The sequence below is a fragment of the Pholcus phalangioides genome, unplaced genomic scaffold (assembly GCF_987345545.1).
Source record: "Pholcus phalangioides strain wild (caught in Gottingen) unplaced genomic scaffold, Ppha-v1.0 ptg000024l_1, whole genome shotgun sequence".
Classification (NCBI taxonomy): domain Eukaryota; kingdom Metazoa; phylum Arthropoda; class Arachnida; order Araneae; family Pholcidae; genus Pholcus; species Pholcus phalangioides.
The window spans coordinates 25,692,262-25,720,252 of NW_028301616.1; the positions used below are offsets into that span (position 1 = coordinate 25,692,262).

General features: G+C 39.1%; 1 protein-coding gene and 1 non-coding gene across 2 annotated transcripts in view; both read right to left on the minus strand.

The window, feature by feature from the left end:
• Window positions 1-23,054, minus strand: part of ttv (exostosin glycosyltransferase 1 ttv) — a 96,279-nt gene extending 73,225 nt beyond the window's left edge. Inside the window, exon 1 of the mRNA XM_089250452.1 lies at window positions 21,819-23,054. Coding sequence (XP_089106578.1) covers window positions 21,819-22,738 — 920 coding nt within the window. The 5' untranslated portion in view covers window positions 22,739-23,054. The remainder of the gene's footprint in view (window positions 1-21,818) is intronic.
• On the minus strand, window positions 20,557-20,663 carry LOC149069091 (U6 spliceosomal RNA). The gene has a single exon (XR_016195163.1). It is a non-coding gene; the product is annotated as a U6 spliceosomal RNA (small nuclear RNA).
• Window positions 23,055-27,991: the final 4,937 nt, after the last annotated feature.

The window sequence follows — 27,991 nt, forward strand, 5'->3', positions numbered from 1 at the left end:
ATTGGATTCCACACACACACACACACATACATTCCTCCCCTTCATATTCCCAACGCCGAAGTTAAGAACGCTTCGGACAACGCGAAAATCGTTAAATATCGTCCTCACCAGTCCTACTTACAAATAATCTGACGAAATGCAGTCAAAATCACATTAACATCATTCAGTTTCCGCCGGTCTAGAATGGAGAGCCCAGTCACGTGAGCTTTCAGAGAAAACAGCACTCGCATCGATATAATTTGCCTCACTGGTTAAATACTCTCTCCGTTTTCCTGATGGCAACATACAGGAAAACATCGCACAACCTCAATTCGCGAAACAACTTCTACCCTAAAAGCTTTCTATTCCACTTTTCCCAGAACAAATGCATATTAATGTTCCAATCGATGAAAAGTTGCATTCTCAATCTAGGAACGCTAATTTCTAAATCCGTCCATGATATAGGATTGCTCGAATAGCGTAACATGCAAGTAAAGCCATAATTGATGTCGTGTCTCATAAATGAGGATATGAGCACTAGGATATGTAACTGGCTAGAGAAAACTAGAATATACAGTATCCGATTCCATTTACTGGGGGAGGGGTCGGTGGCTGAGTATTAAAGGAGTGTAGTAGTCTTTTTGATACTTATATTTAAAAGAAAGACAAACGATCAGCTAAAATCTTATATATAAATGTGAAAGTATGTATGCTCTTTATACAAATCTACAGTTTTAGACCGATCGTCGCCAGATTTTGCATATACACCAAACAGGTCCGGGATTGAACCGTAGGCTACTTTAAAAGTTCGTCAGAGCTGGGCAAATGCCCGAAATGGGCAAAAAAACTGTCTGGCAACAATGGTTTTGGGGCCTCAACAATCACTTTCGGAACGTTTACTTTGGTTACCGTGGTTTCCAACAATGCGTTTCAGACGGGAATATATGCCTTTACAATGGTTTGTCACACCTTTAATTCTGTTATTATAACAGTTTATTCTTTTATAACGGTTTGTCACTTTTCCAATTTAATTGCAGAAAACCCGGGAAGCGCCGGGTATTTCTGCTAGCCTATATACAGGTTGTTCTGTAATCCTGTAAGTGATAATGCGGCCTTCATCTCATCAACCGCCCATCGTATAGGTATAGTTTCAATTTAAAAAATGCGTAAAAGGCGTTTGAATAATATTCGCTGCACAAGCTGGACGTATGACGTCGCTAACAACAGAGAACAACAACTACGCTGACAAAACTGGGAATAAAAATGTTCAACGCCAACTGATGAACTCAATGCTTGCCTCAAATCATCAGCACTCTGGCACGAAGTTAAAAAATTATCATTATCCACCAACATGCGAGTTCAACTGCAAAATGACTCAGCACCGCTATCATTTTCACATCAGTTGACCAATCAGTAGACCCCAAGCACTGGACCGATTACGTTCCCAAATGGATTTTGCCAGCTGTTAAACTCAGTTCAAGAACTTGCAGACAAAGTCTTCCCAAAAATGACCAAAACCATGAGTGGCTTTCTGAGAGCGATTCTGGCACCGAAAAATGGCAGTGTGAACAAGATCAACGAAAAAATCCTAAAAATTATTCCAGAAGACTCCACATCTTACAATTCGGTTGACACTGTCACAGACACAGCGCAGACATTTAGCTCTGTATCCTGCAGAATTTCTGAACTCCTTTGGATATTCCGGGTGTGCCACCACACAATTTGACCCTCAAAGTCGGAGCACCTATAATGCTTTTAAGAAATTTGGACACACCGAGACTCTGCAATGGCACCAGACTCTGCGTGAAGAAATTGCACAATTGCATCATTGAAGCGACTATTCTAACTGGATGTGCCAAAGGAGAGAAGACGTCTTCGTTCCACGTATCCCAATTATCACTGAAGAAATGCCATTCACTTTCAAGCGATCACAGTTCCCGATTCATTTAGCTTTTGCCATGACAATCAACAAAGCGCAAGGCCAGTCGTTAGCAGTGGCAGGTATCAACCTACTTGAGCCCTGTTTTTCACACGGACACTTTTTCGTCACCTGTTCACGTGTTGGTAATAGCAAAAATTTGTACATCTACACACCAGATGGACAAACAAAAATATTGTGTATCCACAAGCGATTGCCTGAAGATTTTAATTAAAATATTTAAAAATAAAAGTAATTTTTTCTTACTTGATGCAGAAATTTTTTTGAGTAAGAAATAATTAATAAGCTATACATATATAAATTTTTTACGGGGCGGGCAACGTCGCCGGGTATCAGCTAGTCATACATAAAATTTGAAAAATGTTTCCCAGAAATGTATATAGATATATAATATAACACGTTCATGCTAGTGTTTTTTTAAATGAGCAACTAACTCGAAAGTCCCGTGATCTCACATAGGGTACCGAGGAGCTATGCCATAGTCTCTATCAGCAGTCGCTGTACGGTCGTGAGGCCATAATGACGGACTCGTATCATGGGTTCAAACCCCACCGGTGGTTCTAGTGGTGATCGGCTGAACAATAGCTACTCAGACTGCGCAACTCCACCAAGTTCCAAGGGTGTGCTGTTGATAGCCACTTTCCGACAGTTTTCACAGAAGTCGCGCGCTGACTGCCAGCCAGCCACCACGTGGACTCCACATTATATGGTTCAGTTGGCTTGTTGAATTTAAATCAAGAATGCTTGTTAAATGCTTTGTACAAACTGTGTGAAATCTCCCACTTCCGTACCAACAGCTTATCTCAGTGGAAATTGATAATTTATAATTTTCTCGAACCATGGTAATTTTCTACATACGAGCTCTAATTAGACCGGGACACTATATTGCCGAATCCGAACGACATCACTCGACAATTATTTTTTCCATAGGACTAACAGGGAGGTTGGTAAGCTATCCCTTGGTGAGAGAGACTGAAAAAAAAAAAGATTGCTATCACAATGTCACCGTTTCTGGTTACCCTTACGTCTGCAAAAATTCTGACAAGGACTAATCGGGTATCGAATACGCTACACCTCTTTGAGCATCCCTTTGGCGCTGTGGACGAGGGCCGTCATTTCAAGTTTTTCCAGGGGGAGGGGGGGGGGCAAATAACATGTACTCAATGTATTTATAATTATGTATATACCATTTTCAGTGTTTTCAAAAGCCGGTGGTCCCCCCCCCCCCAAATGACGGGCCTGCTGTGGACCCGCCCAATTTGATTAAATAACACGTCAAATGCAACTAAACACATTCGAAAAGATCGAATTTCCGTTTGGACAGCTGCTAATGTGCTAACCTATATAAACTTGTGGAGCTGCCCTTTCTAATGCAACTAAACTTTGACTAATCATGGGCAGCTCTTTCACTTTTGGATAGCTTTAGCCCGGACACAGTGTATTAAGTCATTAACAATATACATTTTAAAAGAAACTAAAAATTCAATCAATTATCGAAAACGAAAAACTAGACAGGATCAAAACAACTCATCCAAGCGTTATAGCAATCTATCCACCAAACGCAATTGGAAATTTCCACTTTAACTGAATCAAGAAAAATAAGAAAACACAAAGTTTGCGGGGCATCGAACCCTGACATTTCCCCCCCCCCCCACCAGCCTCATGGCACGTGCACATAAAGTAACAAACACATATGCTACCAATAAATAAAAAAATGCAAAAAATGCAATTACAGTTAAAGGAAAAAATATATATAAAATAACCAAATGGATGCCACGCGTGACACACATTAAGGAATTCAGTAGTTAAAAAAAGATAAATAATACGCTTATATGTATAATGGGACGAAAATATCTAAATATAGCCGGAGATATAATGAAAGAACATATGTACGAGAAGAGGAAGATCAGGGTTACGATGGCTCCTAACCTCTGCGCCTGTTATCTGGGCTCTTTCGCTGAGAGATAAAAATAGATATTGTATGGGGCTTGGCCGTAAAAAAAAAAATACCGGGCTCCCAAAAGAGAATAATAAAACGAGCAAAAAAGACACCGGATATAACGGGAAAATAGAGAAACTACAATGGAGAGAGACAGATATCCTAGATGAGAATTCTCCAACCTCAAATATTATCAGATAAGCTCAGAAACATGTACAAGTCAAACCATGGAAGGACGTCGACCGGAGAGAAAGAAATGTCTATTTAAACTTCAGATGGTGCTTCAGAAATGGCACGTGCCACATTATTATTATTACATACTTATAGATGGATGACAACATAAAAAAACGTAAAAAAAAACACAATCCTCATAAACTATTCAACCTATGGTTTTAGACAAGAAAAAGGGCATATATAGCATCTGAAGCAATGATTTCTGAGAGTAAGGGCACCAACTTTCCGTTCTGCAGGCAATGGCACGGATTTCATCTGGAGCACGTTTCCATTTGTTCCACCGTTCAGAATTAGCTATTAACCAGACAGCTTAACATGAACAAAGGGTGCTCAGCCTTTCCTTCAGTGGTAGTCGGCTGAAGTTAACTTTCTGTGGCTACCAACTTCGAAGCGCAAGGCAATCCCTCCGTTAACAATTCTCGCCACAGACCTGCAACTGCACAAATACTTAATCATTACACTTCAATCATAGTTCAAAAAATAGATGGCAGCAGGACCGCAACGAGATGCTTGGTCATCTACTTTACCGCACACCAACTTCGGTCATATAAACTGAACAGCCAAAAGAAACTGGTACAGGCATGCGTATGCAAATTTTTCGAAATTTCCTGTTCAACATTGAACTATTAAAATTGTTTCCAGCTCTGATTTTGTATCAGTATCTAATCTTGTGATTTTTGGTAATTTTTTGTCTCAATCTAAAATTTTGATCGATGAATAGCTTTATTGAGATAAATAACCTAATATTTACTTGGACACATTTCAGAAGACAAAAGATCAGAATTCATTGTCTCTACTGTGAAGAAAAGTTTTCATGTAATCCGTATATAAACTGAAGAGCCAAAAAAACAGGTACAGGCATGCGTATACAAATAAAGAGATACAGAACCAATCAGAGTACGGCGCTGCGGTCGGCAACGCCTATATAACACAAGTGTCTGGCATAGGTGTTAGATCGGTTACTGCTGCTACAATGGCAGGTTATCGAGATTTAAGTGAGTTTGAACGTGGTGTTATAGTCGGCGCACGAGAGATGGGACATAGCATCTCCGAGGTAGCGATGAAATTTGGATTTTCACGTACGACCATTTCACGAGTGTACCGTGAATATCGGGAATCCGGTAAAAAATTAAATCTACGACATCGCTGCGGTCGGAAAAAGATCATGTAAGAACGGGGACTGACGAGAATCATTAAACGTGACAGACGTGCAACCCTTCCGCAAATTGCTGCAGATTTCAATGCTGGGCCATCAACAAGTGTCAGCATGCGAACCATTCAACGAAACATCATCGATATAGGCTTTCGGAACCGAAGGCCCGCTCGTGTACCCTTGATGACTGTACGACACAAAGCTTTACGCCTCGCCTGGGCCCGACAACACCGACATTGGACTGTTGAGGACTGAAAACACGTTGCCTGGTCTGACGAGTCTCGGTTCCAATTGCTCCGAGCTGATGGACGTGTACGGGTATGGAGACAACCTCATGAATCCATGGACCCTACATGCAACAGGGGACTGTTCAAGCTGGTGGAGGCTCTGTGATGGTATGGGGCGTGTGCAGTTGGCGTGATATGGGACCCCCGATACGTCTAGATACGACTCTGACAGGTGACAGGTACGTAAGCATCCTGTCTGATCACCTGCACCCATTCATGTCCATTGTGCATTCCGACGGACTTGGACAATTTCAGCAGGACAATGCGACACCCCACACGTCCAGAATTGCTACAAAGTGGCTCCAGGAACACTATTCTGACTTTAGACACTTCCGCTGGCCACCAAAATCCCCAGACATGAACATTATTGAACATATCTGGGATGCCTTGCAACGTGCTGTTCAGAAGAGATCTCCACCCCTTCTTACTACCTACGGATTTATGGACATCCCTGCAGAATTCATGGTGACAATTACCTCCAGACTACTTCAGACATGCCACGTCCTGTTGCGGCACTTCTACGTGCTCGCGGGGGTGTACCAGTTTTTTCGGCTCTTAAGTGTATATCGCCATATGGCAATTACCCACCAGTGGAGTTGGGTGGAAAATGAAGGCTCCATCTATTGGTGGTTGCCCCAGGCTCTGTAGGTAAAGAACTTGCTTCTGACGTTCATGGCCCAGATTCGAACCCATGGACCTTGATGGTAACCTTCACAGTGGAAGACAAGCATCTTACCACTGCGCCACTTGGGCGCAGCTTGATCAGCTGTGACAAACACGCATTTTGACGCCCCTTGTGCGTCCGCTCCGGTCCGGAGCAACAGACCCGCTGGCTCCCCACTAGTTGCAACCCAGGATGGCAGCACTAAAAATATATGCACAACAGTAGATACGCACTCAGACTTATGTACAAATGCACACTTCAGGCACAACTGATTCAATGGTAAATTGCCCATGGTGATAGACCGAAGTTGTGCTAAGTTGGAACAGAAGGCCTTTTGTGACAAAGTAGCCAACCCAAAGGATTTGATAACTTGTCACAAGCCACTCGAATTATAACATCACCAGTCACGGGCCACAACGAAATAAAATGGTACACGATGTCGAATTTTCTTATATTAACTAGCGTACTGAAGATTCGAAACATTTTCTGGGGACAATCTTTGACTTCCCAGTAGAGAACTTTCACCCGAGAGAGTAGACTAAGATGAAAGATTCCACTATAGAAAAGACCCCAGCTTAATCAAAACCATGAAAAAGCGCATGTCAACATCACGACGCTAGCCTGGAGCTTTATATTAGTTCCAGAGTCGACCTAACTTTGTTAACAAGGATCTTTGTATCAGATTTTAAGTCAGTCGTAATTGGCCGAAAGTTTTATTGGATAATTAATAATCATTATGGTCGAGGGATACATAGATGAGTTAAACGAATGATTTCCTATTTTTTACGCTAACCTACTGCAAATGCTAAGGAGGCTTCCACCCTTCGAAATTCATAGGAAGCTTCAGTAACCCTTAGTACAGCGTTTTCCAAAATTTTCTCACCCGCGGCTCCCTTGCCTTGATAAACGATCATCCGCAGCTCCACAGAATAGTCTAACAAAGAACCCTTTCAAGCACCGAACAGACACACGTCAATATCACCAGCTCACCATCACGCACCTCAAGAGTAGCGGCTCACACTTTGAGAACCACTGCCATAGGATGTGTAAAAACCAATGTTTCACACTATTGTTTTTTATTTAGTGTGGCCCTGAATGACCCGTTACCACAGGTTCCGAACCACTGAATTAGATCATCAGAGTGATGAACGTGTTGCCACAAAAGAATAACAAATATCAATCGAAGTAACAATTGATTCACTGTTAATTACGATATTTTCAACATCGCTAGGAAATTACGAAGGCTCTAGGAATGTACAAATAACATTAAACTGGATTTCAGACCAACACGAAAATAGGCATACATTTGCATTTCGCACACGAGATCAATACATCAATCAGCTCTAAAATTACACATGTGTAACATCCCGCATACCGACCGGAATTCACCTGCAAGACCTGCGAATCAGTCAAGACTAGAAGTTGATAGCCTTGGCTATATTCCAAGACAGGATTCGGGCGCGCATAATAATCACACACACACACACAAGCTGTTGTTTTTATATTTTTCTTCAACCATGTCGTTATAAATTGGAATATTTTAATTATGCATTCGTAGCATTTCTTGCGATCGACCTCCGAGAATATACATTTTTTTCATACGCAAAAGGGCAAGAAAAAGATTTCCAGTGGCGACCTTCGACTTTGTAATCATCAGTGATGAGTATCATCATCATCAGGGCGGAAAGAGGAAATCGCTCGCAGGAAAACCAGAACAAGGCCTTCAAAAACAAAAGCCTACTCAAGAAGACAATATCCATCGGATTTGAAAAAAATAATAATCTTACGCATTTTCACTACATGCGCCATCCTTTTTTTCTAGTGTATTGTTTTTTAACCCAATCAGATCCTTTCATCTATTACTCCTCCAAGTCATTCATCTTTTTTTGAAGGTTTTTTTTTCTCTCTTTTTCACGAACGCCCACGTCCCTTCAACAACCGCGAAATTTCTCTTCTTTTCTCCCCCTAAACGCAAGAACGCTGGCGTTTAATGAACTTTACGGTCATTTGGTAATAACGGCTAGAATTTATATCAAAGGGAAAATTAGAGAGGAGAAAAATGATCAAATTTCTACATTGAGCACAAAGAAGTAAAAACTTTCCTAGACATTGCCGAATATTTTAAACATTCGCAAAAAAGGAAGATTAATTGCAGAATGACGTGAATCACGTTAATAATTTTTGGGATCCAAAACTAGCTGTTGATACACTTTTTTGGTTTATTCGTTTCGAAGTATTTTTGTTGAGTTCGATATAGATTTTCATCTGCGAAGAAAAAATTAAAAATTTAAGCACTGGGCCCATTCTCATTTCCCAAGTCCATAACTTGAGCAATATCGATTGCATCTTCAAATGCAATCCATTCTACCCCCCCCCCCCCACGGGATATTCTGAAGGAGCTGCCGATGAAAATCTAAAAGAGAACCATGACAGGTGGTTGAAGTGACCATACTGGGTGTGAAGAATAAAGCTTTTTAGTAGAAATGTAGCAGGGAACACCGATTTAAAATCACTTGATTTTTTTAAAAAATCAGATTTAAATCACAAAATTTAAATTTTGTTTTTTCTTTACATAAATTCAACGATATTGAAATAAATGTAACCTGGTATGGTTTGCATGTTACTGACTAACATGCAAACCATGACTAACTGCTGATTCAAAACAATAATAGATATTGTACCAACATAGATATCATTGGGTTTTCGACTTTACTTTTCGTATTAAAATTGAGTTTTCTTGTTTTATCTTGTTTTTTTTTAAGTCGGAAACATTGTGCAACAAACAAACCTGCCAATATAGAATTTGTTTTATTTAGTTGATGCAGAATGGCCCTTTGGCTGTACATTGAGTGAACTGAGATACCTGCACCAGATGTATGATACTGCGTTGCTACCACTCATTCACTTTAATGGGTTGGGGGAGGGGGTGGTTCATGAATAAAAGCGCTTTTCTCTACAAAAAAAAATGTTAATCCATGAAATTAATTTGGGCTCAATGACCTTTCATGTTACATAAACACAGATTTTTGGTGTTCGTATTTTTTGCTTATAGTTCGTTTGCAGTTTATTCATTAATGCTTTATTAAATTTGAGCGATTCGGAAAAAAAAGCAGTTAGGTGATATGAAAATGTGCATTCTTAATGATTAACAAGATTTGTTTTAATTAAAAGTAGTCAGTTAATTTAATTTTAAAAAAAACGTATTAAAAGAAAAAAAACGATTTTTTTAAATTTTTCCTGGAATGTAGTGGGGGGAGTAGAATGGAGTTAACGCATGAGGGGGCCCATTCACGCATGGTCCGAGGGACTCGTGTAAACTGTAAATATGGAGGCTGGCCCACATGATGAGGTCTGGGGTTATATGATTTTGGAGAGTAAGTATGCAAGTTCTCATTTTCGGACAAATACGAGGCCTCCCAGAATATAGTTTCACCAAGAGCTAATGAAGTTAAGACAACCTCGCATAGAAAAACTGACGGGAAAAAATTCAATAAGTAGAAGAAGTCTCACCCCGATGGAAGGATGATGCACGGTAAGTTGCTGCATTTTCATAGCGAAGGAGAATACTCCTTATATATCCATGTCTATCCTCTTCAAACCGGAGCCAAAACTAGCCATTAAAAAATGTTTTTTGATTGATTTGTGTTTTTTGTAGGCATGTCAAAATGTCCTTTGAAAAAATTAATTAGGGCCGATATCTTTACTAAGACCATTGGCGTAAAGGTACCCTTACGCATGCCTCAATGGACTTTTTTAAAATAATCATTAAAACTATTTGTAATCATTAAAATGAAGATACAGTTTGTTACCTCTGAAGCGAAGAGGCTATAAATGCCTCTTACGAATCTTGAAAAAATACTGCTGGTTAACAAATGTGCATCATTTGACATTGATAGTCTTGATTTTCGTCATGGGAAACAAGATTAAATGGCTACATTTTCTCAACAAAGAAACCGCTATTTGATGGAGCTCGACTTAGGACTATATTTTTGTAAGTTAATGATAGATCCGAGTTTCATCGCCTGTTACGATTTCCAAAATACGTTTCGAAGCAACAGTCGTCGAATTTTTCCACCATTTAAATTTGCTTCAAACAACCCTTAAAACAAGTAATCAGAACAACCATAAGACAAGCCTTATTTCGCTGATCCATTGACGAGTAAAGCATCTCCAGCTCGTGACCACTCAGCGAAAAATATGAATGTAAAAGGTGATTTACGCTGTCACTGCAAGACCAGTCCTTCCCCTTGTAATTTGGTATTCCTCTACAAGGCCAAGGGGAAGAAACAAGCTAATGTTTTAGCTACCTAGTACACTTGCCAAAATGTTCTTCGTACAGAAGTTATGATGGGTCTCCACCCATCATAGCTTCTGTGAGTGAGTGAATGAGTGTGTGTGTGTTTTATAGGTAGTATGTGTGCGAATATAGGTAAACGTGTTATATAGGTAGCTAAAACATTAGCTTGTTTCTTCCCCTTCGACTTATCCTGCAACAAAGAAATTCAGCAAATAAACCAAAAACACACTCGTTTCCGATGCAGAGAAAAAACTGGGAACGCCCATGACACTGTGGTTTCATCAAACTAGATTTAAAATCAAAAAACATCGTAGCTCCAATATGTTCATGTGGAAAGCTCCACAGTGAAACAGAAAACTGTTCAAACCCAGTATCAGACAAAAGCTGCTGTTGAATAAAGCAAAGGCTGTGTGATGCCAACTTATGAATTCAATAAACTCAAGAGATAGATGTTAAAATTTGTTATTACAGTATTGGGTTTTCTAGGAATTTCAACACTTTTTCACATCTTGAACTTTGTGATAACCTATCGTTTCATAGGTCAAAATACCTATAACTTAGTCTTTGAATAAAAACAGGAAATGACCCGTAATAAGAGAGAGGAGGGAATAACAATTTGAGGTAACATGAAACATGGATGGAGCCACGCTATCAATCTCGGAGGAAATTTATGATCCTCCTCATACCACTGAATTTATGATCATACCATAAAAACCTTTGCTAGAATACCAAATTTCATACATGCCTAACAAAAACCCACGCACTACTGGTGTGTATTATCAGAAATACGGTGAGCATGCGCAAACGCACACTCACAAATTAAATGTGCCATAACATAGTGAAAAAAAAGACAAAAAAGGACGAAATATCTTGTAGGGGAAAAGACAATGAAGGCACTGAACTCCTGTTTTTACTGCGATGCTGATAATAGTATTAGCTGCCGCTTGCTTACTTACTACCTGAGAAACGTGTTTATTGCGGTCAACCGGCGATGCGAACCAAAGTCGTTTTCAACGCACAACGGGGTGAAATGGTCGTAAATTTCACTGGCAACCGACAGTGAAAACAGTAAGAGAAAGGGAAAAATACATAATCGTCTGTGTGGAAAAAAAGGTAAATAACGATGATGTCTCTGATGCGATAAAACAATCATATCCCGCCTCATTTCTAATTCTGAAAACGAATCTATCAAAAAATATTCGAGAATCCGAATACTTGAAGAGCCCTTCATCCATTTAGCCCAGGGGTTTTCAACCTATGGGTGACAAGGGCTCCTAAGCTGGGTCGTAGAAATAAATGTTTACAATTTGGTTATTAACGAATCGATTCGTTGTACCACTGCACAACACGCTGCACAAAAACTAATGAAAATTCAGAATTGATATGAAATTATTGAAATAAATACATAATGCCAAAATTAATGAAAAGCATTTCCATAATAAATTGAAAAATTCAAGGATTTATGAGAGCAATAATTGCAATAATTCGGGGACCCGTTTGATTTGGGAGCCTATACTCAGGCCTTGTTAGGCCACTGTTAATTAATAAAAATAATTCCCGAATATACGAAAGAAATAATTGCATAATTAGTGCTTTGAACAAGTTTTCAACAACGCGGGGTCTGAGTAGCCTATGATTCAGGGTCCTGAGCTCAGGGCCGTCCAAAGAACATCATGAGCCCCTGGGTAAAATTACGTTTTTGAGACGCCTACTTGGATAGAAATGCTTGCTTGCCAATTTATATGATACGTCTCGAAAATTTTAACAAGATCACATTTTTATGAGGCCCTGAGCTTTGACCGGGAGGTCTCACATGTTGAGACGGCACCGTCTCGTCTCAGCTCCTGTTGGTCCAACTGTTTAGACACCACTGACTAGTTTCAGTGAAACTATTTTTTTTTTTTTTTTTTTCAAATTAAAAATAAACCTATGGGCAGCAAAGACGGTCATGTTTTTGATTTTGGGTGGCAGCGGGAGAAGGTTCGGTAAGAGCCCCTGGTTTATCTGATAACAAGAAAAATGTCGAGTTAAAATAGACTATTTCTAAATTAATTCCTTTGGGAGCCACAACCCACAATTCATGTGTAGGCCTTTATACCAACATGCAAAAGCGTTAGTAAAGTTGCGGCGAAATGGGAAAAAATTATTACAGAGAAAGTGAAACTAGTTTTCTCAACCAAATATATAAAGGAAATTGACCTTTTTTGAATGTTATGTCGAGGTGAACTCGGATAGAAAATTCATCTGGTTTCCGCCGGGAATCGAACCTAGGGACTTTTGCAAACCGGGTAAGTGCACTACCATGTGCCACTGGAGACACGACCCTGCCTTCCTTATTTCACGCACTGCAGCGTGATTCGCTGAAGTAGAGGCATTAGTGTTCTCCCCTTAACTCCTATTCATGATTTTACTTCAGCGCCTCAAGCCACAGTGCGTGAAATAAGGGAAAGGCGGGGTCGTATCTCTAGTGGTGTATATGGTAGCGCACTTGCCTGGTTTGCAATAGGACCTGAGTACGATTCCTAGCGGAGGACAGATGACCTTTCTTTCCGAGTTCAACCTCGGCATAATATCCAGAAATGGTCAATTTCCTGAATTATTAGTGACTGTTTGGAGGGGATAAAAAAAACTTGGCTCAAAAAAATTTGGCTGGCACCTAAATTTTTTCCCGATTCATCAAGTCCTGCTCTATACTAATTATAATTGGAAAAACGGATATTTAGACAATTTTAACTTACTTATTTTTATTTCTACTGCTAAGTCCCTCTTCATTTTCATTAATATATTTATTTTCAATTCAGATACAAATACAACGCCACAACAGACAAACTGCCCAACGAGGTGGCTGACTTAAGAACATCATGGATCCCCGAGCCATTTTTTGGAGGCCCTACCTACTACGCCCACACCCCCCTCCCCCGCGGAACCCCCCAACGAATCGGTACATGCGGGAATGTGCGTGTACGTGTAGTGAAACCTGAAGTGAAGTTTTTTGTTGTTTCTCTGTAATGCTTGTTATGTGTAGTGCTGCCATCTGCCACTAGTTTTTCTAACTATGAGTGAAGTGTTATGATTGAATGATTTATCGTTGTAGGACTGTTGCTCTCTGTGGCGAGACTTTTTAACGGGGAGATCGGCTCGCATTTGCGCCTTGAAGTTGGGAACCACAGAAAAACCAACTTCAGCCGACCACCACTGTGGGGTTCGAACCCGGATCCTCGAATCGCGAGTCCGTCACTATAACCACTCGACCACCACAGCGGAATATTGGCAGAAATGAGTTTTTTCCTCCTCGCTAAAAAAATGGTCACTTACTAAACTAACGTCAGTTAACAGAGTTTTCACAATAAACGAGAGAGTAGGAAACACACATAATTAAACAAAAGAGTGATATACATAATCAAGGTTCTGCTGTTCTTTCCAATAAAACACGTGCAGATGTTACAATAACAGCATATATCATTTCTCATACAGCCTGATACTTGCATCAAAAATGTTCGAATTTCTCCAAGTTTTGCAAGACTTTGAATAAACCCGTCTAAACTTATAATCTTGTAGTTAAAAATGAAATCAATAAAAAGGTTGAAAAAAAAATCCTTTTTTAAATTTTATGTAACTTCTCTAAAAAGAATATCTTGCTACAAGATGTGCCTAACTTTTATTATTATTATTAAGAGCTCTTGCTGTCTCACATAATTTAAGGAAATGAGCAAAGTTTATAATTGTTTAAACATAATTCCACAATGTCACATGCAAATAGGTGTATGTAAATATAAGCCTGTGTACATATTCATGAGGCAACTCAAAATTTAAGTTAAAAAAAAAACAACTTATGAATATTACAAGTGAAAGACAGGATCTAATCCTTAATACTGTAACTTAGGAAATATAGAGGGGAGGGGAAACAAACACTTGAGAAAAGAAGTAAAAAAAAAGATGTAGGGCAAGTCCCAAAGGCTAAAGATGGCTGCCATGGACATATGAGACTGGTCATGAGAAAAAGTTACAAAGAATCTCGAAAGAAAAAGAGTGAATAAGGACTTGAAGTGTGGATATTTAATTTCCCCTAACCCCATGTTTAAAAGGAAAACTGAAAAAAATTGAACACTCCACAGGGAAGGGGAGACCAGAAATGGTCACAAAGTACTATTTGTAACTGTAAATCCTGCAAAAAACAAGCTGTGCTATCAAACTGTACCACCTTCAGTCAATCAGAACAGCTAAACATGTATAATAAAACCTACTAAATGTGGATTCTAGCATCTATACTATAACTGAAATAGTGTTTTCGCAAATAGATTGTCCTACTAGTAGCATATAGGAACTGTTGTGTGGGCATTATGCTGCACTTCTTAGCATAAGGATCTTTATCATAAGGTTTGAACCCTGTTGGTGGGGCAGTGCTGGTTGGCTGAAGTTTGTTTTCAAACTTTGCAGTGTGAAAGCTGGTTTTACATTTGAAAAAAGTCTCTCAGTTTGTCTGCTAGTTGCTAGCAGACAAACCTTCAACACAATAATTACATAACATGAAAATTCTGACATTTACTATTTTCCTTTCAAAGTATGGAAAACAGATAGCAACACCACTATAGCAGGAAACAATCAAAATGCCAATAGCACAAGTATTTTAAAGTGTAGGACCACATACACTCAGATTAAATGCCAGCATGCACCAATCTGTAGAAATTCTGCAGAAGAATGTTTACAAAATTCTTGCAACAAAGGTAGGCATGTTTTGTAAATTATAAGGAATGTGATAGTACCGAATTTGGCATCATAGTCATCTTTACTTCAAAATATGGAACACAGATGACAACACCAGCAAGAATGTGAATGCCAACAGCCTAAATTTGTTAGGTTCACGGAAAATACATAAGCACATACACGTTTCCACGTGTACCGATTCATTAGAAATTAAGGTGGCATTTAATTAGGCCATAGGCATTAGGTGGCATTAGAAGCCACCTAAAATGAGACAGTAATCTATCATGCACCACATCAATAGAAGTCATTATATGATTTCATAATAAGAGATCGAGTCTGTTTTTTAGGCTTTAATTTGTATGTCATAAATCGACCTTGATCCCCAAGATATGTTCTTGCAGAAAGAAAAGAAATTGAATGGGAAATTAAGGTTGTAGTGAGTGGATTGGGGGGGGGGAGTGTCAGGAACCTAGACCTAACTTATACCAATTGAAAATTGTATGTCTTAAATTAAATGTTGGGGTATAAAATAATGGGAAATCTCATCAATTCGTGCCAGACACCCCTCTATAACATTAATTACTAGTATGAAAATCAGTCAGAATGGCACTGTGTATGGTATTTGAAATAACCTAGAAGTAAATTTGCTAATAACATAAATAGCACCCATATCAATAAGGCTGCTACTGCTTCCAATTTTTCTATGAGTAGGAAAAGGATTTTTGGTAGATACTCTTTTTACATAACTTCAATTATTTGTAAAAGACAAGCCTATGTAGGCAGGGGTAACAACAAAGTAACACATTTTATACTTGCAAGTATAATACGAGAAACTGAATACATGTTTAAAAATTCACATGTGTAAGAAATCCCCCATAATAACAATAATAATTCTAGGTTTGAATGTTGTGAAATAAGTTGAAAAGCAAGTTCTGGCGTGATTCATTGAACTATGAAATCATTAAATAATAATATCAATAATAAATGAAATTTTACGCATTCATTTAAATTACAGACAGACATGACCGCCCAGAATGACCATCTTGGGATGGTTTGCGAGTGGCAACCATCCCATTTTAGCCCGAGTGGCACAGTGGTAAGATGCTCGTCTTCCACTATAAAGGTTGCCATCAATGTCCATGGGTTTGAATTCATTTAAATTACAGTTGAACATGCTTATTACAAGCATGGTAACACACAGGTAAGTTTTTTGTTGAACCATATGCATTAGACTTATCAAGATTTGACTGTACCTAACAAGTAAGTCCTTAGGTCAGTGGTTCTCAAACTTTTGCTACTTGCAGTTCCCTGAACCTTGTCATCGTTTACCTGCTGCTCCCCAGAATAGTCCAAGAAAGAACCACCTCAAAGCACTGAATGGGTACACATGAATACACCAAATCCTCATGAGGCCCCCTAGAAGCCATGATACATAATTTGAGCATCGCTTCATGCAATGCCATAAAAGTATCATCTCAATTTCCCCCCTTTCCGTCATGCAAAACCAACACACTTTCTACAGTCGGTTATTAACCATTGCCTATTAAAAACGTGAGCAGAAAAAAATAGGTTTTGTTATGCATTAATGTGTTTGTCTGAATATGATACAACATCATACAAATAGTATCAAAATTTGGCATTGCCAGGATTTTTAATTTGTTTGCTTATTTTGCGATTAATTACCAAAAAGAGCAAATTCTAGACTATTTCACTCCTCATATTCGCCAAGTTCAACTGTGCAATATAATAAAGATGTAAAATTCTTTTTAGAACAAACAATGCTCATTCTCTCATTTTGGAGATATGCCAACTTTTTTGTTCAAGCGATTTCAAAAAAAGTTGAGGCTGCACTTTATAATTCTGTACTTAGAAATAAAACACAATAACATGTGATCAATATAAAATTCAATAAACACTTAAATAGACCTTATAAACAGACCCTTTATGAAATAATAGCTTAATCATGACCTAAACTTTACATGACATTTTGATACCGCTATTATTACATGCATATATCAAAACTTGGTACAATAAAATCTTTAAAAATTTGGCTGGCGTGTTTATAGTAGTAAAGTTATTATTACAGAGCATCGATTATCCGAATATTGATCAACTGAAACATCAGTTAACCGAAAGCATTCCAGCCGGTAAATGTGATACTGTCCAATTGCAATCTTTATGTAAAATGTTTGAGAGATTTAGCGGCAAAAGAAAATTTTGGATTTATTTTCCTAAACTGTAGGCAATTAATACTTTAATGGCCATTTTGAACTTGTCGAACTGGGCTAGTCAGTTCTCTGAGTTATTTGTAAGGTGTGAGATACAAATAGTTTCATGTTTAATATTGCTCCTATGACACTAGTACAATTTCTTTCTGTGAATGACTGATTATCCAAAAAATCAGTTATCCGAACACCCCCATTCCCAATTGTTTTGGGATAATCAATGCTCTACTGCAGTGTTTCTCAACCTTTTTTGCCCGTGACCCCTTTTGAAACATTTTTTTTCTTGTGGCTCCCCTCTTACCCAGAGTCTTCGACCCTCATCTAGAAGCAAGATACTTTATATGTATTGAATTGATATTTTCAGTGAATTTATACTGAATGAAAATTTTGCAAATAAGATTGGCCTCCAGACTGGCCCAGAATTTATTGAATGCCTCGCTAATCTTAGTTCTATTCAGGACCGTCTCAACATCATGCGCCCTCGGGCAACGTGATGCTGTGGTAGTCCCATACTTAGCCAGAAATAAACAGCCTACATATTTCCTACTTATTTTCAAAATTTATTTTACTATACAAAATATCATCAGGGGTGGGGTCACTTATGGACATGAGACCCCAGGCATGACCTCTCACAAGAGTGGGACTGACAGAGCTTCAGCCCAGGGCCTGATATGGTTTTCATCATTTTTTGTTTCTTCACTCTATAATTTTAATATGGGGGTTTCTGTGAGAAATCTAGCCACAGCCTGCGAAAAACCCCATCCTAGGGAACCTGCTGTAAAATGTAGGCGGTTAGGCCCAGGTGGGTCCATGCCGTAAGACAGCCCTGGTTTTTATGGGTGGGTTTTGTTGGATTCTGTAAGTGTATAGTCACTAATATAAAAGCTTCATTTCACACCTTAATTTTTCTTCTCAGCTCTCTGCAGCCCTCTAAACCACCTGTCATGGCCCCTTTATCCATTTTCTTCCACGGCACCCTTGAAGTATCCCAGTACCACTAGGGGGCCATATGGCCCCCAGTTGAAAACCACTGCTCTACTGTATAGGCAATATGGTTCTTTTTCTGTACCTGTTTTAAAATAACACTTGACAACTTGTCAATGTTTTTATCGTGCTGCTGGTCTGGAAGCAATGCTTGTTGGGAAAAATTACTAATATACGTCACTTATTTTACGGGACCAAATTATTTCCCATTTTATTTCTGGCTTTCAAGGGGCAACCTCCAATCCACACCCGATTCATTACAGAGCCATCAATCAGTGATGTGAATGTAACTATTCCGACCAAACGTTTTCTATTATTAAAGAAATTCCTGTTGCATTCTGCGAAATAATACATCATGATAGCCTATCACCCGAATACAATGAATGTTTAACAAAGTAGTCATTTTTTAACATAAGTTTTCCAGGTTTTTGTTTGGGGGTATGTTATATCGAAATTATTTTCTAGGTTACAAGAGTGTTTTCGATATGTTATATCCTCAGTGAATGTGTTAAGCAGGGTATCCAATAACAGATGCAAAAATATACGGAAGTGAATGGGCCAAAAATTGGGATTACAAAACCATATGTAATATCCAGGGTACATTATAAGTGTACTCTATTGTAATTACTGTGAACATCTTCAACATGAATATTCCAGACACCAATTAGACTCGACCATATGATTCAAACACTGGTAAATCATTTGAACAACCTGTAGCAGCAGTTTGAAAGAAATTGATGCACAGATCACCACCAGAATGTCTCAGGAGGCGGGTGACTGATAGCGTAGATTCTTCTTGCATTTTACAGGATAAACAAATTTTTTGCCACACAATCCAGCTATCTTGGCCCAAGAGCACAGGTGTGTTAATTACCCACCCTGCCTGTTTGTGAACTGGTGAGACTTCGAACACTGGCCATGAATTCTGCTGCCTTCTCCCATTCTGGTCCAATTTTTTTTACCACTCATTCCTCGAATTCACAACACAGTGCATGAGTGTGGGTGAACCCTTGTGACCACTGCTTGCCTCTCCCCATAAGTACACTTGCATCTCTAAGTCACTCTTTTGGTCAATCCCATGATCTCTTCCTCTAAGTTCGTCACTGACATAGTACCTTGCTATTTATGGGTCACACTTTTGATATTGATATGCTTGCATACACTCAAGGTCACTGTTTTCATCACTTGCTGACCTGGTTCCTCACTCTCTAGCTCACTCTTTTGATCATTTACATTCTCGCTCACTCCCCAAGTCTTTTGCTCACTCATGTGCTTATACACTATTTTGCCACTCCAGGCCTGTAGCCAGAAATTACATTCAGAGGTGGGGGATAGTGATAGAAAAATAGATTTGGCCATTATATTTCCTCCCCCTTTTTCATTCATTTCCTTACATTTTGGGGGGAGGCGGGGGGAACAGACCTTACACTCTCTTGGCAGATGCAGATTTGTAATGAGCAATACTAATTTTAACTGTGTTTCCTCCTACTCTACTTGTTCTTCTTGTCTACTCATTTCTCAAATTTTCCGCCCTAGGATATAATCCGTTTAGCATCCCACGTGAATAGGCCAATAGCCATGAAGCTCAAGATATGCACGGAGCATGAAAGCACGCTTATTGGTTGATTTGCTTGGAAGTAGCATGTGTATTTCTGAAATAATAGATTACTTTGACTAATGTGTTAATTGAGTTTGATGCTGCTCTAAAATATGTTTATTAGTGAGGGAGGCAAGTGTTTTAGTTGTGTCATTGGTTTGAATTTAATGTGAAAAATTTTGATTTCAAGATTCTTGTGGGGGGGGGGGGGGGAGATCTACCCTATGATGCAAAATACTGTGAGTGCTCAAGCATACCACAGCTCTGATGCCACTGTGTGTGCGAGGTACTACCAGAGTCTGATTTACAGTTGTGCTCGATTGTCGGCTAAACAAATTTCATTGCCTCTCTTCCATTTGAATTTCCTTGACAACATATTCCCCAAATTTTTGTGTGATACCCTATGCTATAACAACATCTATAGCAGAAGGTCTCCGTGGGAAGCCTTGACATCACTGACAAAGTTCATTTCACCTGTAGCTATTGGATGTAGCAGTCCGTCCATTTAAAGTTTGAGAATAGGTCGAGGTCGTTTCGGCCCAGAGGTCTCTAAAAGAAATGTGGAATGCTTCACGATTTTGCGTGTTATATTTTCACAGGGACCATGCTAATCTTCTCTGTATCGTTTCAATTTTAATATATGTACTGCCGCAGCGAGTACTAAGGAGCAGTCCGAGTACCAAGGATGTAGCAGTCTGACGCATGCGACATCTTTACCTTTTTTTTGCAGCACATCCAATGACTAACTGAAATGGACTTCTTCAGTGACGTCACGAGCTACACAAGGAAGCTTTTCTGCTATAAATGGTGATCGCTATAAACTGCTTGTTTCCCCCACCACTGTAAATATGTCTTTAAGTCACTGACTTGTTTGCACACTTTCTTGGTCACTCTTTCAGCCACTAATTAATCCGATTCCTCCATCTCTAGGTAACTTTTGGTCAGTCCCATGCCTACATACTATAGTGATCTCACACTTATATGTTCCCCTCAGTTATGAGATGATTTTCTGCACTTCTTGTCCAAGATAAGCATATTATAATTCACTTACACGCCTCACTCATGCATCCTTTTCCTAGTACCAATGCTTAAGTGCGAGATCACTCTTCTATGTTCTGCAGGTTGAGAGTCACCTGTTTTGGTCACTCTTGTGCTTAGATACATGCTCTAGATCACTCATTTGGTTGCTCACTGAACTGACCTTTTGCTCTATAGGTCATTCCCATGCTCACACGCTCCCTAGATCACTATTTCCATTTCTGGCTTATAGCTTTATATGTTACTCTTTTAGTCGCTCACCGACCTAGTCTTTTGCTCTCTAGGTAGAGGCACATGCAAAAGTACATTAGGTTGGTTGAGGCCCCTTACGTTAGAAAAAAGAGTGTAAAGTTGGGGCTTCTCAGGGTTTTCTTCAGAAGTCGGGCCTGGTGCATCAGGGCTGCTGCACATGTGAGCAGAGGCAAATTTTACGGCTCCGTCGAATCCGCCTCTGGACACGTGTTTGGTTTTACAGCCAGTGATCTATAGCAATTTTTCTGCCCTTCTCCCACTCTAGTAATTATCTTCACCACTCATCCCTCAAATTTGACTGTCTCCAAAGTTTAGAGAGAGAGTCGGGGTGGCACATTTAGTCTAAACCCTGGGCTACAGGGTGTTAAGACTCTATGTGAATAGTTCTAGGTAGTAAAGTACACGTAGCTTCATGCAAGTTACACATTTTTGGAAAAAAGATAGCCACAACATTTGGAAAGCGATAAATAGGTACATGTACAGATTTATTGAAAGAGACGTGATTCAAGACTACTAATGGACTGACCTGTCATACTCTTTGTTCTCGACCTCACACCTCGGGTCCTTCAATTCCTTCCACTTCTTGCCGTGCTTGCAAGTCGTTAGAAGGATAATATCCTTACCATTGTGCAAATGGTAGAGAGAGTTTCGCGTCTCGGACCCGATGCCGTACAAGTAGCGCTTGCCCTTGAACACCAGCAGGTATTTCTTGACGGCGGGCAAGTCACCAGAACTCACGTATCCGCGTTCACCACCGCGTTCCGAATGAGCCTTGGAGAAGAGCGGTATGGACACGTCGAAGTCGTGCCTGAAGTTCGTGACGGAGAAGCTCGCCTTAGCCAGGATCGCCTCGCCGATGTCGAAGCCGAGGTTCTCGGCGTAGTCCGGCCAAGTGCCGGAGTACAAGTTGAATATCACATGGTTCCTACCGTTGTTCCAGTACTTGACGAGGTCCAGCTTGGACTGGAGATCACTGACGTAGTCCGGACTCAGCGAATCCCTGTCCAGGGTATCCAGACCGAGCACGAACAGGCACGCCTGGGTCGGGTCGGACGTGAAGTACCTCGAGTCGCGGAGCACGGCGATGATCTTCTGGTAGGTCGCGGACACTGGCTCGACGACCGGGTACACGTACACCTTGAAGTCGCGGTCGCCGCCGCGGCACCGAGTCAGGTCGAAGCACGTGAACAGAGTACAGTTGGCCGTCTTCCTGAAGGACCTCTTGTCGAGTCTCCTCTGCGAAGGTGACACTACGAGGTCCTCGTCGGAGTACCTGAGTCCTAGGGACAGTATGCTGTCGTCCCCGGCGTCGATATAGGAACGTGGTTTTTTCGCCGGCAGTCTCGTCACGGCGCCATGTTGCCGTAACCTGAAGGCGCCGAAATAACATAGGACGAGGAAAGCGCAGCTCGTCAGGACTAGAACGTAGCGCTTTTTGGCCTGCATCGGGTAGAGCTGCTACGTTCTTTAACCTACCTACCCTTTCTTTGATTTTAAATCTCGGAGAACTACATCATATCACACCACACACACCGCGAAATGGAAAACGGCATCATCGCTGCTCTATCCGACCAAACACAACACACGGAAGGGAGGACGAATAAACAAAATAAACCTCGCGAGAGTAAAAAAAAAAACAAATCACAAATTTTATCACATGGCGCGTGCGAACTATCCAACATCCCGACGACGACTGGCGCTCGTTTCCGACCAGACGACAGGGAAAAACGCGCCGCGTTTGCGCCGTAGTCGCCATCGTGGTGAGCGTCTCCCCCGTAGGGAGAGAGGGAGTGGGAACAGAAAAAAATAACAGCGCGGCGGCCGCCATCTTTCTTGACCGCCCCGCCCCGGAAGGAGGGCCTTGGATATCAGCGCATGCGCCGTAGACACCCACGTAAAAATGTTTTTTCCCTTTCTTTTTCCCTCATCTAGGGAGAAAAAAAAAAGCTTTTCCGTGAGAGGAAACAATATTTTAACATGGGGGAGAATGATGATAATAAGATATATAACAAAATTATCAGTATTCCGCGATAATTTCTATCTTTTTCTTATCCAAAGGGACTTTATTCATATCTACTGCATGTTGAGTGTGTTTGATAATAAAATTATAATAAAAAAAGATAAATAAATAACACAAAATTATCAAATGTTTGTTCGCGATAATTTTTTATCTTTTTTCTTCCCAAAGAGAAGGTGTGTGTTTGCGAGCGTGGGAGTCAGTCAGGCACGCATTTTACAGTAATGTTACAGTGGCGTAGGAGTCAGTGCTTTCTTTTAAGTAGGTATGTGATAGCGCAAATGACTTCACTGTACGCACGTAGGTGAAGGTAATGCCTTTAGAGAATGGAGGGGCGGGGGAAAAGTTGATAAGAATTTTTTTCTGGAGTGGAGTTTCAAGCTACTGAAATTCATAAGCAGCATTTAAAATTGAAATAAAATTTATTATAGCAGTATTATATGCATTCGAAATAAACTTCTTTATTTCTCAATTTAAAAGAATTTAAATTGAATGAAGGAAATGATACCTAAGCTAACAATAATTTGAACGTAATGAACGAAATTAATCTGAGAACTGATCATAACTCAGAATTAATGAATTAAAAATAGCAAAAATGTTTGGAAGAAACAATTCCAGCACATGAAAATTCAGAGTAAAAGTAGAAGAAATAATTCTTGAATTAATGGAAGAAATCAGGGTATGAATAAATCAGGATTTTTTTCAATTAAAAACCGGATTTTTTTTAAATTAAAATTTACCGTTTGCTAATTAATAAAAACAAATACTTTTATCATCAAGAATCATTAAGAATCCATATTTTTCACTTAATCTCTCAAATTTGATTCAACATTAATGAATAAACTAACAAACGAACTGCAAGCAAGAAATATGAACACCAAAAATCTGTGTTTATGTAACATGAAAGGTCGTTGAGCCTGAATTGACTTCATGGATTAATCTTTTTCTTGTAGAATCCTTTTGTTCATGACCCCCCCCCCTCACCCTTTAGAGTGAATGCCTGGTGGCGACTCAGTATCGCGTTTGAAGCCTTCCCCAACTCACTTTACGTACAACCAGAGGACCATTCAGCACGAACTAAATAAAAAACATTCTATTGACAAGATTGTTTCTAGCCTGATTGATGGATGCATTCATTATGATGTGTTCCCGACTGGCATGATTTATTGCTTCATAATTTACATATTTATATATTCTTTCACAAATTCAATGAGTTTGTTAAGAACACGCGCAAACTCTAGATTTTTCCACTTTCCGTAGTAAAATTTCAAGTCCAACGGTAATGATGTTGGTACACCAGCTATTATCCATTTAAACCAGAAATTTGGGCATAGAATTCGAGGCTTTATACAAAAAGTAATTTCTCTGTTATTTTTTTTTAATTATCAGGGGAAACCTAGTGCCCTATTGTGATGCATTGGAAATACTTTGTGCAGTCAATATCTATGCGTTTGCCTCCCGATATTTTTCTGAATTTTTTTTTTCCAAGCACAAAATCAAGAAATGGAACAGCAATCATTTTTGCAATGTATCTAGGAATTTTTTTTTTTGATTCAAATCTATATTTAACAGGTCTTCTATATTTCTTTTTTTTAATCAAGAACTCCACCACATTTCAATAACATGCATACCCTACTAGGTTACTTGTAGGGCATACATGAAAAAATTAAAATCAATTAAAAATTATTGATTGATTAACTAATAGTACAATTTATTAATGAAGAAAAAATGAAATTTAAATTTCGTGATTTAAATCAATGATTGAAAAAAATACAAGTGATTTAAATCGTGATCCTAATCAAGATTTAAATCAAACTGATCGATTTAAATCGGCGTACCCTAAAAGAAATAAATCCAGAATTGGTGGAAATTTCTTTCAGAAATTATGAAAGTAATTCCAAAAAGAATTGATGGACATTCAAAATTAATGGAAGAAATGATTCTAGAATTGATGAAACTTTAGAATTTATGAAAAAAATAATTCCAAAGTTGATGAAAATTCAGAATTAATGAAATAAGTAGTTCCGGAATTGATGGGGGAAAAATTCAGAGTTAATAAGAAATGACTCTAGAATTCATGGAAGAAATAATTTCATAACTGATGTAATTTTTCAGAATTAATGGAAGAAGTAATTCCAAAATATATTCAAGGAAACATTGATATATACAAGGAGACATTTTCTCGATTTTATGTTGAGGTGAACTCGGAAAGAAAATTCATCTGGTCTCCGCCGGGACTCGAGTCCGGGCAACACCTTGTATAGCAGAAAGCCTCCGCGCGAAGCTTTGACTTCACTGAAGTAGTCCATTTTACATGTAGCCATTGGATACAGCAGTTCGACGTATGCGAAATATTTATATATTTTTTGCAGTATATCCAATGGCTATAGGGGAAATGGGTGGCTTCAGTGACGTCACGAGCTTCTCGCGGAGGCTTTCTGCTATAGAAGGTGTTGACACTGTGCCCCTTGCATACCGGTCAAGCATGCTGCTATCATCTACACCATTGGAGCCACGACCCTGCCTTCCTTATTTGACGCAATGTGGCGTGAGGCGCTGAAGTAGTCGCATTAGTAGCCTTATATTCTTCCAATAGTTGCTTGAAAAACATTGCTGTTAAGACATTCGCTAAAGGCGTTGTTGCCCAGACTTTGTGAAACTCATTTTCTTCGAACACTTTCTGGAAAATATTATTGTTTAGACATTCGCTAAAAGCATTGTTGCTCAGAGATTCGTGGAAAGCCTCGTTGCTTAATCTTCGTTACTTGAAAGCATCATCCGCTTATGCACGTGAGGCCTGTTTGGGCTCATGCGTTTGAGACGGTCCTGATCATAAGTGCTCATTCTTCACTGGTATATATTTTCAATAAGAATTCCATGAGTCATGTCTCGATTCATCGTTATTCTCGGCAGGTGGTATGAATGAACCTTATATCGAGCCTCTCACTTTCAGAGCCATATGGTTTGATAGGGCCTCAATATACCTTTTCTTCATTCTTTTATACCTTGGCGACACCCTTCCTGCTGCGAGGATATCTTCAAGAAAGGAAACCTGCAGTGTCACACATAATTATTCATCTTTTTTTTCTTGTGAAATAAGTTATGAATATGCAAATTAATCTTTAGAATGATTAAATGCAAAATTTACAAAAGCATTAAAAAAAACTTGCGGGAATCTCACCATCGTTGAATACGAGCTCGTAATATTTCGCTGAGAAACATGTTTTTTTGAAGAATTATCGCCAAAAAATTTAATTAAATTTTGTCGACAAAATAATTTGCAATCACAGGAAACACGTACAGCATTGTTAGGAAGATTAATGATTTTATTTCAAAAAATTTTTGATTCATCGTTATTAAAAGTAATCGCTTTAAAACGGGTGCCTTCAACTTTCCAAATACGGCGAGCCGAATCGAAACTTCCCATGAAGCCCGCGGGCCGCCAGCTCGCGTAATTTAATGACGACTTGATAGTAGGGCTAATGTGGCCCCGAGTTAAACAGGGACAAAAATAATTGAAGACTTATTTGTTCTGAAATTATTTGTTTTATCAATTATCAATTTTGATTAGTTCTCTGAAAATTTTTTTTTCACTAATTCCTAAAACGTTTTGATTAATTATTGATTAAATAATTGATTAAATTAATTTACTCTGAGGAAAATCTAGCAACAATGCTTTTCACGAAAATCAGTAGCAATGGTTTTTACGAAAATCAGTAGCAATGGTTTTCACGAAAATCTAGCAACAATGATTTTCACGAAAATCTAGCAACAATGCTTTTCACGAAAATCAGCAGCAATGCTTTTCACGAAAATCAGCAGCAATGCTTTTCACGAAAATCTAGCAACAATGCTTTTCGCGAAAATCAGTAGCAATGGTTTTCACGAAAATCTAGCAAAAATGCTTCTCACGAAAATCTAGCAACAATGCTTCTCACGAAAATCTAGCAACAATGCTTTTTACGAAATTCTAAGTTACGATCATTTCCACGAATGTCTAGCCAAAAATGCTTTCAGAGAATGTCTGGTCAACAAAGAATGCTTTCAGAGAATGTCTGGTCAACAAAGAATGCTTTCAGAGAATGTCTGGTCAACAAAGAATGCTTTCAGAGAATGTCTGGTCAACAAAGAATGCTTTCCACGAAAATCGAACAACAATATTTATCAGGAAAATTAGACAACAATGCAGAAAGTTTTACAAGAATGATTTCCGAAAAGTCTAAGCAACAATGCTTTTAGCGAAACTGCAAACAACAATACTTTAGTGACAGTGTGAACAGCGATGCTTCTCAAGAAAATCAGTAACAATACTTTTCATGAAAATCAAGCAACAGTGCTTTTCATGAAAATCTAGTAACAGTGCTTTTCATGAAAATCTAGCAACAGTGCTTTTCATGAAAATATACCAACAGTGCTTTTCATGAAAATCTAGCAACAATGCTTTTCAAAAGAAGTCTTTGCAAGAATTATTTTCACAAACGTTTCGGTAACAAAGTATGTAAGACTAATGACTATGTAAACTAGACTTTCTCCCAATTTTTAGCAGGTGCAAACTAAGACGTATAGGAAACCATCCAGTTTTCCTTTGAGTGGATTCCTCAGTGTTCCATTGAGAAATCAACTTAAAGAAATACATGGGCTTTTCAATGCTAAAATAAGAGGCGAGATATATCGCCAATGCC